Here is a 20,227-nt window from a genome sequence, read left to right as displayed (position 1 = left end):
TTTAGTTAAGCTTTAGTTCTCCTTTAACTAGGTGTTCAGAGTTTAAGGTCGAAATTAAGAACTGTAATGTTTTATGCTGAAATCAGCGTAGTGTGTTCGTGCTGGATCAGACAAAGTGGTTCCAGATGTGAAAGGCTACTGCCCGCACAAGGGCTGAAATCAGCCTGCGTATTTCAGCAAGTTGATTTCTCCCCCCCCCCCGGTTTAGCAGTAGTCTTAAAGGAACAGTAACACAATAAAAGGAATGACAATATAATGCACTGCACTGGTAAAACTGGTGCATTTGCATCAGAAACACAAATATAGTTTAGATAAACAAGCTTTTTTGTAGCCACAGGGGTGGCTATTCAAAACTGAAAAAGGAGAAAACGCAAAGGATATGCAGCAAATAACAGTTAAGCTCTATAGTATAGAATGGGATTTTTCAGAAGTACCTGTTATCTACTGTGTATCCTGTGCTTGAATGGCAGCTCAAATGGCTACACAGCAGCTTGTGTATATAAACTATAGTTGTGCATCAGAAGCAAACACAGAAAACACTTGATAAAGGAGGTTGTGCCTCCGAAACGTTGTGTTTGAGATCACAATAAAAGCACTTTAATTCAAGCACGTTTGCATATGTGTGTGCCATCCTATTTTTCTAATGTATCAGAAGCAAACACACCAGTTTTACCAGTACATTATATTGTCATTCCTTTAAAACACTTTTTTGGTGTTACTGTTCCTTTAAAACAATGAATGAAACAACCTTGCAAACTAGTAGTTAATCTTTGTATCAGAGGGAGAAAGGCAAAAAGATAGTGAAACACAGGAAGGGTGGGGAAAAAGCAGAGAATGGCACAGAAGAGGGGTAAAAAAGAAAAATGTCATGTTGGGACAAAGACAAACTAAGAAAAAAAGTATGGGATCTTTCTGTAATTTGGATCTCCATGCCCAAAGTCTACTAGAAAATCATGTAAACATTAAATAAACCCAACAGGCTGGTTTTGCTTCCAATAAAGATTAGTTATATCTTAGTTTGGAAGTACAAGCTACTGTTTTGTTATTATAGAGAAAAACCACTTTTAAAATTTTGATTATTTGGATATAATGGAGTCTACGGGAGACAACCTTTCCGTAATGCGGAGCTTTCTGGATAACGGGTTTCCGGATAAGGGATCCTAAACCTGTATAGATAGATAATAGAGCAATTTGAAAAGGTTAAAGAGACAGTCTGGCAAATGGTTTTTGACACTATTTTTACCTTTTCTACACTGGAGGTGAAGTCTACAAAACAGTTTCTTTCTGCACAGGCAGAGATGTCTCCATGACCACATATTTCCTCAGACAATACAGAACAAAGATATCAGTCTACTTGAAAAGCCCACATCCAGAAATGCCCTCAGTCTGTTGCCTGTCTCAATGAACTGTCACGCACTGATGCAGAAAGCTGTTACTATTATCTACTAAACTGTAATACTATACATAATCTATTCAGCAGTAGTTGAGGGTGGATATCATATAAACTGTTCTTTCACTGTTTTGTACATCTGAGTAAATAATGATGTCAAAAGCAGAGAAGGTTTCTTGCATTCTTCAAGCCTATTTATTATATTATAGTTCAATACAACATAGCCTGCTGTATGTGTAAGCAAGAAATCAATTAAGTTTTGAAAAAGTTACATGTTATGCTAGCATAGGGAAGTGAATTTTCTGGTACAGGGATGGGACCTGTTCTCCAATATGCGCAAGACCTGGGGTGATTTGGAGCACTATAATTTAACTCTTCTAACGGAATTGTTCATTGTAAAAAAAAAAAACTGGGCAAATAGATAGGCTGTGCAAAATAAAACATGTTTAAATTAGCCAAAAAAGGCTGAAGTGTCCGGCTGTCTAACATAATAGCCAGAACACTACTTCCTGCTTTGCAGCTCTCTTATTGGTTACCAGTCAATGGGGGGGCATATGGGTCATAATCATTTAATTTTGAATCTGACCTGCATGCCGAGGATCAAAAGTAAATTAACTGAACAATTTTTGTCCCATTCGGCCCCCCTTTAAGTCACTGACTAAATAAGTTTTAGAGAGCTGCAAAACATGAAGTTGGGTTCAGGCTATTATGTTAGACATCAGTTCACTCAACCTCTATCAAATGTTTGGCTAACTATATTAGAATTTTTTTTTAATTTGCACACCCTATTTACCCAGTTTTTATTTTTTCCACTGAACTATTACTTAAGCATGGAATAAACCCAATAAGTGCCTCCAAAAAATGTTCATTATCTAAGTTGGAATCAAGTACTAGTGAACAGTTGTATCATTACAGAAAAAAAGAAAAACAGTTTAACCAAACTGGAATTGTTTGTTTAAAATGGAGTCTATAAGAGATGGCCTTCCCATAATTTGAAGCTTTTTGGATAACGGGGTTCTGGATAAGGAATTCCAAGTACTTAACCCATTCTCTTTATACCTCAATAAAAAATGTTGTAGTTATCTTATAGCAATGATAATGAAATATAACTTTGTAAGTTACTTAAGTAGTGATTTAAAAAGGATTTTGAAAACAACAAATATGCCGTATTTGGAAAATAAACAACAGATCTGTCATGCATGCAAGATCTTTAGTCTAAAAGATACTGCTTTGTAAAGCCAAGAATGCATTAAGAAATGTTCCATGATAATTGGCAGCACACAGATTCATTAGAGACAAGGCCTTAATGGTAGTTCAGATGCCTAAAAAAGGAATGACTGTTTATATAAATTTAAAAAATAACAGCAATCCCTATGAAAATCTATATGACACGAGAAGTGGTGGTTAATAATGGGTCCAATAAGCATACGAATTTTGCAGCAAAGTTCTGCGTATTGGACCCATTATTAACCACTTAACTTCTCTTGTCGGATATTATGCTTCCCTGGACGGAAGCAGTGGTTATAGGTCAATTACACTGAATCTATCGCTACTTGGTGTTGCAATTAAATATATGAGGGTGGATTATTTTCAAGGAATGTCACAAAGGCAATAGTTTTGTTCTTCGTGAATAGAAAACACAAACTAATATGTTTCCAAGGGGCAATCACCTGATGAGCTTGCAGGGACTCATAACTACCTCTGGATTTTTTTGCCCCACTTCCCAAGCTACTAACAACTACAACAAAGTTAAAAACTACTCAACAACTGTAGAATACAAGAATAAAGCCCAAAGTAAAAATGTTAACAGGAGAAATAAAATAAGTGGTGCCAGTCAAGTACCTGACTGTGAGTGCTCCGGATTCTAGACTTTCCTCCTTGATTTACACACCCACACATGTAGTCTGGCAAGATGTGGCTAGGCAATATCTAATCGGCCACAGCCAAAAAGGTTTATGCACTACAATCCCGCAGCAAGTAAAACCAAAATAACAAGAGCTGGACTATAAACTGTAACATTTTCTAGTATAAGTATAATGGAAGTCACAAACCTAGACTATTAGTGATTAAAACACAGACTGTGCTTCCTCTCCCTGTACAGAGTTAAGGCTCAACAGAAAACAGGAAGGAAAAGTGAGAAATAAGCAGCCAGAATAGGTTCCGGAGCTGAAGTCAGCAAATGGTATCCCTGTAAAACTATTTTTATAGTTCACTGTAAAACCCAAAAGAAGTTTTAATTGAACCCTCAAAATACATCACTGTCACAAGTTTTTTTGTAATGTAAAAAGTTGTGTGCTTAAAGAAAGTTTTCCTTTTATTATTTTTAACTTTTACCTATTATGCACCCTAAATTCAGTATCTTCACAATAATAAAAAGTGATACTGACCAGATGCACATTGATATACCCTAGACAAACTTCCAGTCTATTTCTTGCACTACAAGAATGTGGCCTGATTCAGAAACAAGCTCTTCAGACATTGAAAATGCTGCTTCCTCCTACTATGAAAAGAAGGCAGCACCCAACTTCCTGTGCTCCATAGTAATTGATGCACCACAGCCCTAAAAATTGGGTATTTTGAAGGAAAAAATATCCTGACAAGATATTGGGTCTTAGAGGCGACATTCCAATACATTTCAAAACATGTCAGTATAACAAGATCTTTTACACAAAAAAGCACTATGTCATACATATTATATAAGAATCAAGTTTTTACAATAGAATAGGAGTTTTGTGATCATCTCAAGCAGCTTTCCTGTTATAGACTGTCATAGTCAAAGAACAAGCTGTGTCAAAATACTGTATACCATATGGATATTTCAAAGGAACTGGGAAGGACCCTGAAACCAAAGTTCTCCTTCCCTAGTGTGAGGGGTTTAACAGAAGGTCAGCCTCACAGCCAATTAAGACTAGGGGGTATGGGCAGGGTATAGAGTCATTATACACAACTAAAATACCACAGAATGAGAGGGTAACCTAGATGTGGATACCAGGGAGAGATCTATACTGTCAACCTTGTAACTGTTTTATGTACTGTGCTAATCAACTTGTGGGTCTGACATGGTTTTGTCTTGCTCCTGTTTCTCCCGTCTTCAACCCTGGTGTAATGCAATCCCTGTGTAAACCCTGGAAATAAGTGTGGTATTTCCGTGTTTGTTTTAGTTTCTGCTACATTGCACTTGGCACGTGACATGGTTGTTTTTTAAAAAAAAAAAAAAAAGGTGTGTAGCCTATCCTTTAAAAAAAAAAGGAATATAAGTTTTATCTCCAATGCAATAAATATTCCGCAGAAGGCTATTGTATTCTGTTACAGAGCTAATCTGTTATCTACTATGTAACCTGTGCAGCCTTGTAAAATTGTGATTTGCTCAAATGTTCCTTTCACACAGTTAACCCTGATGGCTACACACAAGAATAGAGCTAGCTAGCGGAACTCATGAAGTAAGCAGATTGATTGTTTGCTCTCAATGCAAGGACATACACAGAGGATGTTGCCAAGTACAATGACACGTTGTTTTATGCCAGCATTCAGATAATTTTAGCTCCCGCAGTTCAATAAAAATAAAAGGCAATGATTTTTCTAACCTTAAAGAACAAACTACATAAAAGTATATGGAACACGCTGAAGGAGAAACGTGCCCTATTTTAAAAAGGATATAATTTTCATTCTGTTTTATTCTCCATAGCTGCAGGAGCTGCCATACTGCTTGGCAAATGAGGGAGGTAAGTAATGTGCACAAAATATACCGGTAAATATTCAGAGAGAAATAGTTCACAATTAGATAATTTTTTGGGTGGCAGAGTTGTGCTGTGTATCCAGTATGGCATCACAGCAGCAGGCTGTGGAGTTGGTACTAAATCCTTCGACTCCGGAACACGAACACCAAAAACTGAAAGCATATCAAAGTAATTAAAATATAATGTAATGCTGCCCTGCACTGGTAAAAGCTGCGTGTTTGCTTCAGAAAGACTACTATAGTTTATTTATACAAAAAGGAGAAAAAGAAATGACCCATCACATTGCACCTTCCCATCCATGTGTTGTGAACACTCAAGTGAAGTGATTATTAAAACTTAACTTTTAATTGACCAGTAAAACTATGTCTAGATAGCAATATTAAAACACTGGTTAGATAGGGGGCTGATCGACTGATAAGCCAGGGGTAGGAGGGATAAAGTCACCTGAGAGTGACGGTTGGTTGGAGCAAAACAATAAATCTTGTCAATTTCTTGACGATTATTCCTATCACAAATTATCAAAATATTGTTAGCAAGTTCTTTACCCCGCGGATAAAGCCCGTGACTGAACGGGTGAAACGCGCGTCAGGCGCAATTTTAGCTTTTGGTTAGGCAGGCGTCTGATAGGGACAACGTAATTTAGCTGGGGAAAACGGATCGGGAGGGTGCTCCTTGAGGGTGAAGGGGTTGGTTATCGGACGATCCGCGGGGTAAAGAACTTGCTAACAATATTCTGATAATTTGGGCTAATTTATAACCGCTTGCTATTCAGGCCTCTTTAACACAATCGCTCTGCAGGGTGATTGTACACCTGAAGGGAGGGATCCTGAGGTGGGTGAAGGGGTGGCCTGTTGCGAATTGATACCTTGTGATAGGAATAATCGTCAAGAAATTGACAAGATTTATTGTTTTGCTCCAACCAACCGTCACTCTCAGGTGACTTTATCCCTCCTACCCCTGGCTTATCAGTCGATCAGCCCCCTATCTAACCAGTGTTTTAATATTGCTATCTAGACATAGTTTTACTCGTCAATTAAAAGTTACGTTTTAATAATCACTTCACTTGAGTGTTCACAACACATGGATGGGAAGGTGCAATGTGATGGGTCATTTCTTTTTCTCCTTTTTGTATCATTAACCATTATCTGACCCTGCACACCGTCCTTTGCATTGGATGGATGGTGCTCCCCAACTTCTAATTTATTTTATAGTTTATTTATACAAGGTGCTGTGTAGCCATGGGGGCAGCCGTTCAAGCTGCTGGAAAAAGGAGAAAAGGCACATGTTACATAGCACATTACAGGTCAAACCATTGTATTGGACATGGCTTATCGGTTATGTGCTATGTAACCTGTGCCGTTTCTCCTTTTTCCAGCTTGAATGGCTGCCCCCATGGCTACACAGCAGCTTACTTATATAAACTATAGTAGTCTTTCTAAGGCAAACACACAGCTTTTACCAGTGCATGCTAACAGTATAATAAATCTTAATTACTTTAAAATGCTTTCATTTTTTGGTGTTACTTTTCCGAATGTATTTTCCATGTTAACTGAAAGAAGCTAAGTACAAAACATAGCATGCATTTTATCACTGCCAATGCTCAAAAATATAAATCAGATCCTTTGGTAATTCTAAACCAAAAAGTTACTACATAAACCAAAAACTATTGGAAAACCTTAAACAACTTATATATTAATTGAACCTTGCATAAACAGTTAGGCCCATAAATATTTGGACAGAGACGACTTTTTTTTCTAATTTTGGTTCTGTACATTTATCACAATGAATTTTAAATGAAACAACTCAGATGCAGTTGAACTGCAGACTTTCAGCTTTAATTTAGTGGGCTGAACTCATGGACATCACCACCATGGTTCAACCCACTGAATTAAAGTCTGAGTTGTTTCAATTTAAAATTCATGTAGTAATGTACAGAGCCAAAATTAGAAAAAAGTTGTCTCTGTCCAAATATTTATGGGCCTAACTGTAGCTGTAGAATATCTGCTAAATACAATCCAAAATGAACTATTGTTCTTAGAAACAGAATTGCTTCTGCCATATCCTCCTTCACATAAGCTCTTAAATCTGACTTGATTATTTCAGTGCTTGTATTTAAAGTTATTAGGAATGTGAACATTTTTGGCAACTCCGACTCCAGATACCCAATATGGCTACTGATTCAGACTCCTCAGCTCTGCACAGCAGTGGGCATCTTGGATCATCTCAGTGACACCAGTCAGGCAAATGGCAGACTTGGAGATTAGTTGCCTGCAATAAATCTGTTCTACTGCGGGTAACTAAGCAATAATGTATTTTTTTTTCTTACAGTTCACCTAGGCCATATAAAAAAACGGGACAATTTAGTCCTACTCTTCAATCTATCCTAGTATTATTATCTGCTATTTTATCAAACAGTTTTCAGAAGCATATACATCTAAACAAAAACATATAATGTAATATTTTTAAAATATTAACAGGTTTGCTTCTAAAATTCAGTCTTACCTCAAGTACAGGTCCAGCACCCAATATGGTCCTCTCTACCCCACTTGCATAACCCTTCTGACTTAGTGCTGTCAAACAATGTATTAGAAAATTCGTGCTCTGCGTCTTTCCAGATCCGCTTTCTCCAGATATGACAATACACTGGTTAACCCTCTTTTTCAGCATGGTATGGTAAGAAACATCTGCAATTGCAAAAATGTGAGGCTCCAACTTCCCAAGTTGGTGGTTGTCATACATTTTGACATATTTGGGGTTGTAAATAGGCAAGAATTTGAAGGGGTTGATGGCAATCAGAATACTTCCAGCATAAGTGTAGATCTTTTGGTTCAAGAAACGAGACTTAAGGTTATCAAGAATTGCATCCTCAGTTAGTTTGGGTAAGTTGCACAAGTCATTATAGTCCACTTGAAGACGAGGAAGAAATCCCCTTTCCATCAACCTTCTGGACTCCTCCTCCTCTGAAACCAGTGGAAGGTGAGCATACTTAATGCTTCCATCCTGGTCTTTCTCTTGTAGTAAGAAATAATAACCATCTGACTGCTGGTGCCTATCTTGGGCCTTCCGTGGCCAAAGCAGCACTCTTTGCACAGGTGAATCATTAGGATCTAACACCCACTCTTCCCCTCCGGACTCTTTCACTTCAGCCAAAACATAGTGCTTGCAGCTGTCCAATGCCAGAGCAGACACTGCATTCTTTATCACTTCAGAGGCTGATAATTCCTTGGTTGCCAAAACAGTACACAAAGTGGAGGCTTCATTAGAGAGCTGAGGGTATATGTAGAGACAGTAAGATGCCTTCTCATGGCCTGGGTCATTTTTTAAACTCATCCTGTGTTTGTCCTTGCATCAGAGAGTTGCCTTCAGCATCTGAAAAACAATGTAAATAGGCTTATGTATTATAATAAATTTACTCCTGGAAATGTTTTATGTCACTTACAAAGTCTTGATGTGGTAAATATCTTTAAGTGCCACAGAGTGCGGAATCTCCAATTAGTGGATAAAATGCCACATATTTATTTACCTGACAAGCAAATAAGTGGAAAATAGTTGCCACCGGAGTGCAATTATCTCAAATGAAAGTAAAAACCTTTAACTGGAGTACCCTTAACAAGTAGTTACTAGTTTATAGAACTCTTCATATATCACGTTCAGTTTCTATGAAACAGAACTTAAGTTACCCCCCTTTTTTTCCCTCCACTTCTCCTCTACTCCCATTATGGATTGATGCTGACACACATGTTCTCTGCTCCACCAAATCAAGCCATAGGCAGTTTAACAATACCCACAAATGTATAAAAAAAATATAATAAAGAGTTTGAGAAATAAAACCTTAGCCCCAAACACTGCCCCCATAATCTAGACAGTGATCCCCAACCAGTGGCTCGTGAGCAACATGTTGCTCTACAATCCCTTGGATGTTGCTCTCAGTGACCTTAAAGCAGGCTCTTGTTTTTCATTTACTGGCTTGAAGGCAAGTTTTAGTTACATACAAACCATGTGTATTGCCAAACAGAGGCTCCTGTAGGCTGCAAGCCCACATAGAGGCTACCAGTAAGCCAATCACAGATCATATTTGACACCCCAGGAACATTTTTCATGCGTATGTTGCTCTCCAACTTTTTTTATATTTGAATGTGGCTCACTGGTAAAAAAAGTTGGGGACCCCTGATCTAGAGACACAAGGTGCTGTAACTCCTGCACCAAGTGCAAATATAGACCAACACAGCAGCCTCAAATAAAAAATTTCTTGGTAGCATCAGCCTTATTTTGTGTAAAGCTGGCCATAGACGTAAACTTTCAATCGTGTGGAGAGTCCCGTCATTTTTCGTCCGGCGGAGATCGGTTGTTTGGTCGATCGAACAGGATAATATCTCTGCATGTATTGCAGATCTGACAATATCAGTGGGAGACGGTCACCAGCTTTTGTCGGACATAAACTTTTGCACAATTGCTGTCAGGGCAGAACATCGTCTGATCTGTTCTTTTACTACTTTTTTTAAACTGAAGGTTAGTAGCAGATGGGGACGTCCGTTCGTTCGTCCGATATTGCAGGTAAATCTGCACGTCTATGGCCAGCTTAAGAAATGTTTTTGTCTTAGGGCTAGTCCACACGGGGAGATAGCGACGCGTTTGCGGTGGCGGCGACAAAGCGCCGCGACCGGCGCAGGCGACAGTTTTGTATGGGCGCCTATGTAAAAACGCCTGTGCTAACCACACGAGGCGATGCGCTTTTCAACAGTCGCCTGAAAAAGCCTGGCGAGGCATTTTCAGGCGACTGTTGAAAAGCGCATCGCCTCGTGTGGTTAGCACAGGCGTTTTTACATAGGCGCCCATACAAAACTGTCGCCTGCGCCGGTCGCGGCGCTTTGTCGCCGCGACCGCAAACGCATCGCTATCTCCCCGTGTGGACTAGCCCTTAAAGGAGAGTAAAGAGCATTGAAGCTGACCCCTATTAATCTCTACTTAACCTATTAAGACTATAGTGCTTTAAGTGCTTATCTCTTTTCAACTATGGAAGTGTGCCCTGCCTCCTATGCTACAACTGACATGCTATGCAAGCAATAAGCTTTGAAAAGACCATAAGGACAAGGGCACACTCTCGTATTGCACACTTCTCTCTGCCTGGTGAATATTAATGAGGGGAGATCGGCCTGAAACACACAAAGGCAGGCGTTTTGATGCCAATCTCTGCTGCACTCTCTCTCTCTCTGCTCTTCCATTCTGTGTAGTCGAACACTGGCTGAAACTGTACTTTTAAATGCAGATACAGGAAGCCACTCATTTTGGAGCATCTGCTTCTCTCCTCCTCATTAATATTCATCATGAAGAAAGATGCATGCAATAAACTAGTGTGCCCATAAAAAGATAGAGATTGCCACTGACAGGCAAGTGCATTATGTTGCTACGGGTGCTGGAAAATGGGGAGATTTGTCTGGTGCTACGTTTATCCGAAGTAGCCCAAATTTTCCTAGTGAAGCAGCTTCAAGCGACTTCGGATTTGACACTCCCCATCTGCCATCACCCTGAAAATGGTTCTGATTTGCAAAGTCATTGGAACATGCTTGGGAGCCTTTGCTAGTATTACCCTGCCCCTATACAGTCTAGGGTCGGGAAAAAAAACTACAAAAGCTCTTCCAGCTCTCACTGCCAAGTCTACAAGACATTCTAATGTGCAGATTATGTGAAACATTGTTATCCTACTGATGACAATAACTCTTTGACAACACAGAATCAGTTTACACAACTATATATCATATCAGTCAGGAAGTGATAGCTGCTGTATGTCCACACAACACATATCCAGTCAAGACTGACTCACTGCCAGGCCATGCTGAGGTCATTTTTATGTCTGAATAAAAATCCCAGAGTAGACTGTGGAGATGCTGATTGCTTCTAAGTGCTTCCTGTTAGTAAATGGAACAGATGCCACATAACCAATTTGTCAGCAGGTAATTCAATTTATACTAATGGAACTCTTCTGTAGTCTTCAGTCCTTAGCTGTACATGGATCAAAGCTTCCCATGTATTCATGCATGAATAAGAATCCATGTTGCACACAGAGGGATTACTACCAATTGTCACCCTTAAGCTGGCCATAGATGTTGAGATTTTTAAAAGATCCGATCATCATCGTGAGACCACGATTTTCTCGTACAATTGTACGAATTGAATCAACCAATTTGCCAGGAAAACAAAGGGGAGCTGCCTGCTTGGCCCTGCAAACATATATAGATTGCACTGGGGCTGACAAAGATTTTTTGACCTGGCTGATCAATTTCCTGACAGATGTCGGCCGAAAAATCATAAGATGTACGATCGCTCGAATCCCACTAACCGCACAATAATTTCAAAAGGATTGGTCGGACTTCTCTAAAATTGGTCGTTCGGCAAGAAGAATCGTTGCATCTATGGGGAGCTTTAGTTACACCACTAATACATGCAACAAGCAGGGGAGCTGGTGTTGATACTGCACTGGGGAGCACTTCCCTGCTGAGGCCTGCTAGGAGACCTGCAGCTCTGTGTCCCCAGGCCCCTAGGTCTTTAGTTATGCCGCTGGCCTGTATACTTGTAAACTGCATTTAGTCGATAAGGCAACAGTTCAGCATCAAAACTCAAAGTATGATATTAAACGGACAGTAGCACAAGAGAAAAAAAAATTGAAGTATTTTATAGAACAAAAGTCCTGTTATTCTTGGGGGTGCCAAAAGCTAGGAACCCTTAAGTGTTCGCATTTACTTACCTGACACCCTGGGCAAGTGGAAAAACAAGGAGAAAACTGCACCGGCCTGGGATTCCTCCAGCGAGTACCACAGAGCAACCGTCTTCCGGCTTCTTCTTTCTTCTTGTGGCTGCACATGGGCAGCAAAGCGGAAAGTTGAACTTTAATGAAAAAGCTGGCTATTTCATTCTAGTGCGCATGCGTCTGCTCTGGGAAATTTGAAGAAAGAAGAAGCAGGAAAACAATCGATCCGTGATGATCGCTGGAAGAATAGTGGGCTGGTGCAGTTTTCTCCTGATAGGTGCAGCAGCCTGGGGTTTCAGGTAAGTAAATGAGATCACTTGGGGGTGCCTAACTTTTGGCACCCAAAGTAAAATGGCCTTTCCTTCTCCTTTTAATTAATTATAATATATTATATAAAATATAATGGACTGTTGCTCTGCACTGGTAAACTTGGTGTGTTTGCTTCAGAAACACTACTATAGTTTATATAAATAAGCTGGGGGCAGCCATTCAAGTTGAAATAGGGCAAGGCTAATGCCAGACAGGGCTGAACCTGAAAAAAGCAGGCCAAGAATCAGCCCCTACAATGGCATTAGCATCCTATCCTGCCTGTGCCTGAAACAAATGTGTTGGCCCAGGTGCAGGCAAATGTGGATAATTTCAGTGTGAGACTGCAAACTTTTGTGTTTCTTTTCCAAAAACAGCCTTGTGTCCACTGCATTTAAAATTAAGAACTCAGCCAGACTTATTAAAAAAACAAAACAAAAACACACAGGACAGGAGAAAACACACAGGACAGGAGGAAAAGTTAACAGTGATAAGTAAAACATTTGTATGTATGTGTATAAACCATAGATCATGTTATTTGGCACTTGCTGTGTTTCAGAAGGCAGCAACAATATTCTCTCGTTTTTAGCTGTACCAAGCAGAAAATTATACAAATAAAGTGTAAATGAAACTTGAAACATCCTGTGCCTACTTTCACTCACATACATACATACATGCATGGCTTACAACACTGATTGTCTAGCAGCAATCTAGGTTTCACTGTGACTTGAAATATTCATGTTGTGTTAAAAGGTTGATGTACAGCCTGCTGAAAAATAAATGTGACAAAGAGTTCTTTTAGAAGCACTTTGTTTAATTTTTTAGCCATTTAAAGTAGGTTTCAAAGCCCCTTTCCCAATTTCTCTCAGCAGCTTTTATACAACAGACTTCATTAAAAACTACATGAGAGGCTGGAGAAGATGTTCTCATGTTCGCAGAGCTATATTAAAGTTAGAGAAGAGTGCTAGGCATGCAATCCAACCGATTCAGCACTTTATCTACCCTGTGTGTGGGGGCGTTTGACGGGTCTCTCCGATCGATATCTGGCCAATAATCGTCCAATATCGATCAGGGAGGTTCGATTTTTCCCACAAACGAGGACTGCATCGGATATTTAATGCGGTCCTACCACCCTTCTGCTCCCATTTCCTTCAAATAATCCACTTGTTTGGCCTAGGGCTGGGCGTTTGGATTAACCAGATATCGCCCTGCTATTGGTGGGCATATCGGGGAAAGATTTACTCATTTGGCAACCTCGCCAAACAAGCGGATCTTATCATGTATGGCCACCTTTTGATCACAAGTTCAGAAGTTAAGGTGATCATACACAACAACACATCAATGCGCAGATGTGGTCCTCACCAGACAGGATTTTCAAACCTGCCTGATTTTCCAATAAATATATATTGGGGAAGCACCATACACGTGCAGATAATTTGCCAACTTGGTCTGAAGGGGGTCTATTGGGCAACTTAAATATGCCTATGTATGTCCAGCTTTACTTGTAGCTTTAAAAGAAGTATTTGAATGCATACATATCCAAGTAGTTTAATTGCTACTAACTACAACAGGGAAATCCCTAAGTACAACAAAAGAATCTGTCCTTTACCGTCAGGGCTACTTGCATCATTTACTATTACATGGGACTCTATATCTGTTGCCATAATTGTGTTTTGATCATCGCTTAAAATAAATGCCACAGCCCTAAAAGGTAATGTAAGAGTAAAACTATTGAAAAGAAAGTTCCTAAAGAACTGAGAGAAAGTTTCTCCACATAGTTTGAAAATATCTTTTTCCTCCTTGGTGTATTGATTGGTGCTGTACCAGCTTGCATTAATGGTTGTGTGCTACTTCAGTGGGAAGTGGCCAATCAGAGAACATGCACTGCCTTGAAATGCTGACTAGTTGTCTTGCTGAATACTTGCTATCTAGTTTAAACCATGACAGCACAAGATGTAATGCCTCACTAGAGCAGTACGGGTATTATGATCAGGAGGCACAAAGGGTAATCAAGTATACTTTTATGGGGTTATGTAATAAAAGGCACAACATTTGCCCTGGAGCAGTAACTAATAGAAACCAATCAGCAGACATCTTATTGGTTGCTATGGGTAACTGCTCCTAGGCAAATGTAGTGCCTTTTATTACATATGGAGTGTATCATTTTACTTAACAGTAACAACCAGCAAGTAATAAGCTCTATACAGTTAACCCCTGTTCTGCAAATTTACCACAAAGTGCAATTTCATATGTTGTTTAACAGAGGAAGTTGGTTGTTGCATTGCAGTAGAGCTGAAGAACTATAAATCTACATCAGACATTCATGCTGAATAAGTCTATATGTGCCCCTGTTTCATATAAAATAATGTGCATTCATAATAAGGCTGATGGAGTACTTTTTCAGGTGACTGAAAGAAGCCTGACAGTTAACCCTACAATTAACCTGAATTGAAAATGCATGGCAGCGTCAGTGCCTGAATTTTTAGACACCAAAAAGGCTGTAGTCTTTTCACCTTTAGAATGCAGTCTGTCAGGCTTACCATAAGCATCTTCAAGCTAAAAATGCCTCAGCACTGGCAATAGAAATTTCTTTTTAAACAGAGGTGGCAAATTCAGGACATCTCCAGCAAGTAAAAACATGCTGCACATGCTATCAGCCCAAGACTATTATGGCCCTAAGGCTAAGGGCACATGAGGTGCAGCTCCACTCTACTTGTGTTTTCTCTGCAGAAGGAGACGTTGATTTGCTACCATCTGCTCCAATGTGTTTCTGCACAGAAGCAGCAGGGATGATGCTGGCCTACATGCGGACACATGAAGTTGACATTGCTGTACAGTAAAGTAACTGAATAGTATGACATTTCCACACCAATATCCGCTCTGTAAGGCTGACTGTGTGCCTGCAGACTGGATGGAACATCATCACCCTAATGCAGATGGAGAGGAGTGAACTGAGGCTATATACCTTGTGTGCTCTTAGGGCAAGGGCACATTAGCATTCCCTCCACTTCTCTCAGCCTAATGAATATTAATGAGAGAAAAGCGGGTGCTCTGAAATCAGTGTTGCATTTAAAAATACAGTATCTGCTTGTGTGTGGCTACACAGAGCCGAGCAGAGTGGAGACCCGCCTGAAATACACAAAAGTACCGTAAGCATTTTGTAGCCAATCTCCGCTCTGTTCCATGTAGAAGGACACAAGTTAAAACTGTACTTTTAAATGCAGTGCTGATTTCACTGCTCTCTTCCTCGTATTGATTAGGCCAAGAGAAGCAGAGGGAACACTAGTGTGCCCGTAGCCTTATACAGTAGAGGTCTAATGCACCTTGAAGTTTCACCTAAAGAACTATATACAGGCTAACAACACAGCTAGATAACAAAACTTACAATTTACAGACAAAGAGTCTGGCTACTGATTCACTAAAAACACAATGAATGAGAGTTTTGGGGTGTGCCAATAAACGAGCACACAGATACAAATAAATTGACACATGTAGGGCAGGGTAATCCTTTCTTAAATCAAGATAAAAATTACAAAGCGAAAGAAGAATAAACAAATACCAAACCAGCATTCTAAATTAGTTAAACAAGACAAATCCTGGGGGTTGTAGACAATACAAGAACAAACAAGGATGATATTAGCAGATAATTCAGACACTCAGACAGAAGTTCAATGATATTTTGATTTGCACGTTCAAATAAATCTGGAAATTTCTAAGCACACAAGTTACAAAGCAGATACGAGCATGTATCTTTACTCCCTTAAACATGCCCCATCTGCAGAATGTTTTTTTTTTCCTAGAGAGCAGGAAGTGCCATATTGGCCACCAGAGGATTAGAAATATACAAGGTTAAAAAGCTTGCATGGAGGACACAGAACAGGTAGAACAACTTTCTGTGAGGAGCATGGCTCTAAAAGACATGAAGAAAGGTTCTACATATAGAGTTACTCAGACACATCTTACATGAGAGTAATATTCGTAGTTTGGTTAGTTCTTAGATATCAGCACACAGATGGTTAGCAAAATTTGGATCCATTGAGATCATCATATGTGCCGATGAGCTCATAGGCTAAATCCTGTTAATAGAGTCTGTTAGCTTTTGTTATTTTGCATTGGTAAATGGGGCTGGCTATCCAGGGCCTTCATTACACTGGAGAGGGATAAGTGCCCTTTGTTTAGCATGGCGTACAATGTCAGATAACAACCCATGACAAACCCCTTTTAATCTCAACAACAGGGATAAAGGGATCTATTCAGATATACAGAAACCTCTGAACCAGTTCATATGTCCTATTTAAACAAACAATTCTTAATTTTAAATGATTTGCCTTTTCTCTGTAACACAAAAAATACAGTGTACTTAAGATTAACTATGCTAAAAAAAAATCCCCCCTTAAATATTTTTAGTGGCTTAAAGAATGGTGAGCCACATATAGTGCTCAAAAATATAAAGGTCTGCATTTTATGGCAAACAGTGTCTATGTAAGCATCAACCCAAAATTCAATTCATATAGGATATGATATAAGAAAATGACGTGCCAATTCCTAAACCCAGAAATCGAACAATACTGGTTAAGGCTACATTTGGCTTTTCTGTCATAATTTGAGTACCTCTTACCCATATCCTTATATTAATGAATTAATAAAATAAACAGACATGTAGTGCCAAACTAATTCTGCAGGACTGTATAACAGAAAGCTAGACATTTTTAGAACTTTCTGTATAGCAGGTTTCCAAATAACGGATCCTAGACCAGCTATGAGTAGGTTTGCCACCTGGCTGGTAAAAAAGATGATTGATCCCAATGTTTTTTCAGAAAAGGTGGCAACCCTGGCTATGACCGGTATTAAAGTTCAGCTTACCTACCTAAAAGAGGAAAATTGGTATATCTCTAGCTTCAGATCACACCAAGAAAGAATATGTATAAAGAAGCACTGTGACAAGTTGTGCATTTGTTGTGGATTCTTCAAAAAGATGCAAACTTGTCTGCACATAGCTACTCTTAGGAGCTAGAAATAGTTTTTCAAAATGTAGATAACGTAACTTTCTTGACCAGCCTTCGAAACCCTGCAGGGTAAGTTCGATGCATGTAAGAAGGGTACTTGCTCAAAAGACTTGTAAAGTTTCAAGTACCACAATATTTTGGCAAATAGCAGCTCACTATTCCACTGGATATTGCATAATTTGAGCACATGTGGGTGGCTACGTAGTACTAATCAAACCAATCAGACCTTTTTTCTTGACGAGCAATTACCACAATGCATGTCCTGAAGATTGAAGCTGGCCATAAATGTGTAGTTCTCTTTTTTGTAAACGTTGCAAAACAAGTATATCTTTGACTGATTTCACCATGCATGACCAGATGTAATCCTCACCTGGATTTTCCAGCCACTGGCTAGCAATCAGGGAGGCCATACATGGCTTGCAAACATGAACCAGGTTTTCTAAACAAAAAAGGTAGACATCACATCACACTGGGGGTCCAGGTGCCCATCCCTCAGACCTTCAGCTTGAGGAGAAACATCATACAATTCTTTTGTAAACAAGCTGGCACAAACAGAACCTCAGTCAATAGTTGCTGTCCATTATTTTATTAAAAGGTACCAACACTCTTATTAAGTAAGTACTCTGTGGGTTGGAACCTGTTTGTGCAGGCTGATTTATGCAGAATTGTAAGACCATACATGGGCCAACAACTAGCCAACTAAGTCAAGAGTAGCCAAGTAAGCAGTTAATATTAGTCATCTTAAGAATGACTAAAGCTCATGTTTGGTGCAAATGACTAGATTATATTAGTATACTTTATATCGAAGTATACACTAAAGCGGACCATACGCAGTTACAGCTTATTGGCCTAATCAGTTTCTGGATGAAAACTGGATATCTATAGAACAGGTTTGAAAATCATGGCAGACCAAGCCCACAAGTGTGTTGTACAATTTGGCCCAATGTGTGGAAGGTTAAAAGGGGAACTATCGCGAAAATGAAAATTTAATATAAGCTTCATCAAACTGAAATAAGAAACTTTATAAATACAATCAATTAAATACTCCGCATTGTTTTTGGAATAATCAAGTTTATCTTTACTATCCCTCTCTCAGCATCCGTTTCTCTTCATTCTCTCTTCATGCAGGAGTTGGGTGTCGGATATTTATTGACAGTCAGATCCAATATATATTATAGGGGGGGGGGCTTCCTTTCCTAGCAGATGTGTTAGAGCTCATTCAGATAACAGATTTCAGTACAAATAAAATCACTAAAAAAAATAACTGACTTCTGCAAACATTCTGCATGTAGAGAGACCGGATTTCTGAAAATTTTAATAGAGTGAGCTCTAATACATCTTCTAGGCAAAAGGAAGATAAGATATATTGGATCTAACTGTCAATGAATATCTGACACCCAACTCCTGCATGAAGAGAGAATGAAGAGAAACAGAGGCTGAGAGAAGAATAGTAAATATAAACTTGATTATTTCAGAAACAGTACAGAATTTAATTGGTTGTATTTAGAAAGTTTCTTATTTCAGTATGCATAAGCTTATATTAAATTTTCATTTCTGTGATAGTTCCCCTTTTAACCTTCCACACATTGGGCCAAACTGAGCACAGACAATGTGTTTGGAAGGCTAAACTGTTCACTGTTAGAAATACAAGTATTGGTGTACATACACCTTGGTGGGTGGAAAGTATACATGCCATGATCATGAAAGAAAGTGCCAACAGTGGTAACTGATAGCGAGTGACATGTTGTAAATATTTATGCTGTCAGATTAAGAGAACAAAATGGAAAGGAGTTCATGTTACTGCCAAGCAAGTAAATTGAGGGTTGCGAAATATTTGTCTGTGTGTAATTAATTAGTGGTGTCAGATAATAATGTTCAAAATCTTGTATTCAGTTAGAGGGAAAAGCAGGCCAAAAATTACCCAGACCAATCAAAAATTAGAAAAAAAGAGGATCAATGCAACATGTCACTAAGTAGAAGAGTTGGCCAACTGAGAAAGAACAAAGCTATTAATTTCAGCAAGCAAAAATCATGCAAAGGAAGCCTGGTAATCACACATGTACAGTGCTTTATTTGGTCATTATAGGCAAATTAACATCGTCATTTTAGACAACAGGACAAAGCACTCAGCACTTTGTACTAAAGAGAAGGGGGGCCGTCTGAATGTAAACTGCAATGGTAGTTATTGTCAAGTGACGAATATTCACGACAAACCACGCTGCCATTCTTCTAGTCAGGATATGATTTCATGTACTGGCATGTCTATGTTACATAGCTTATGTTTGCCATCTTCCACCCTTGCTGGAAAGCTAGATCAAAAAACTTTACATTTGCACATATATTAAAAAGAAATACATTAATTTAAAAGAGTTACCAATGCAAACCAGTACAGAAAGGGTAAACCGGCTGAAGTGTTGAAGTTAAACAGTTAGTTTATGATCTAACCAACTGAAGAGGACATTAAGTTGTAAACACTTGGACAAGTAGATAAAAGAGCTATAGAAGAGTGCAGATTAGATACAGACTGCATGAGATGGCCTTCTGTTGCAACCCTGACTAATACAATTACCACTGTTTCTGCTTGTGACTAGTTTCTGCACGCAGCATCACAATTTATTTTGTATAAAACTCAAAAATAGTTTAACAATGTTCATATGTTCACTTCAAAAGCAATGAATGTGCTACAAAGCCTTCAAGCAGAATAGATCAAATTAAAAAAAACGGTCAATGTACATGTGCACCGAGTGCTACAATACATTTCTGGGGTCAACTTTACAAAACAGGTAAACATACTACACTGCAAAGTAAAGGTGATGTGTTTATACAGAACTTGCAGGAGAACTGGATTTTTCTCTTTGTCCCAGTACGGGACTTAAAATTTAACAGACGTAACAAACCTTGGTGCAGCTATAGTCTCACAAAACCCATTACTGTTTCCTGACTTCCCCACCCCCTGCCTGTGCCTCTCAAAATAACTTTCATATGTTGGTGCCTCTACCCTGGGGCATTAACCCATCAGTGACTTGTAGAAGTAAAGAAGTCT

The 20,227-nt window shown here is 39.1% G+C and overlaps 1 protein-coding gene across 4 annotated transcripts in view; it reads right to left on the bottom strand.

Moving 5' to 3' along the window:
• Window positions 1–20,227, bottom strand: part of myo9b.L (myosin IXB L homeolog) — an 88,680-nt gene that overhangs the window by 66,329 nt on the left and 2,124 nt on the right. For all 4 annotated transcript variants that reach the window (XM_041562997.1, XM_041563000.1, XM_041563004.1 and 1 more), the window contains one exon: window positions 7,630–8,496. In XM_041562997.1, coding sequence (XP_041418931.1) covers window positions 7,630–8,457 — 828 coding nt within the window. In that variant the 5' untranslated portion in view covers window positions 8,458–8,496. The remainder of the gene's footprint in view (window positions 1–7,629; window positions 8,497–20,227) is intronic.

This window comes from Xenopus laevis, chromosome 1L, assembly GCF_017654675.1.
Source record: "Xenopus laevis strain J_2021 chromosome 1L, Xenopus_laevis_v10.1, whole genome shotgun sequence".
NCBI classification, from domain to species: Eukaryota; Metazoa; Chordata; class Amphibia; order Anura; family Pipidae; genus Xenopus; species Xenopus laevis.
This window is presented reverse-complemented; position numbering and strand designations above follow the sequence as displayed.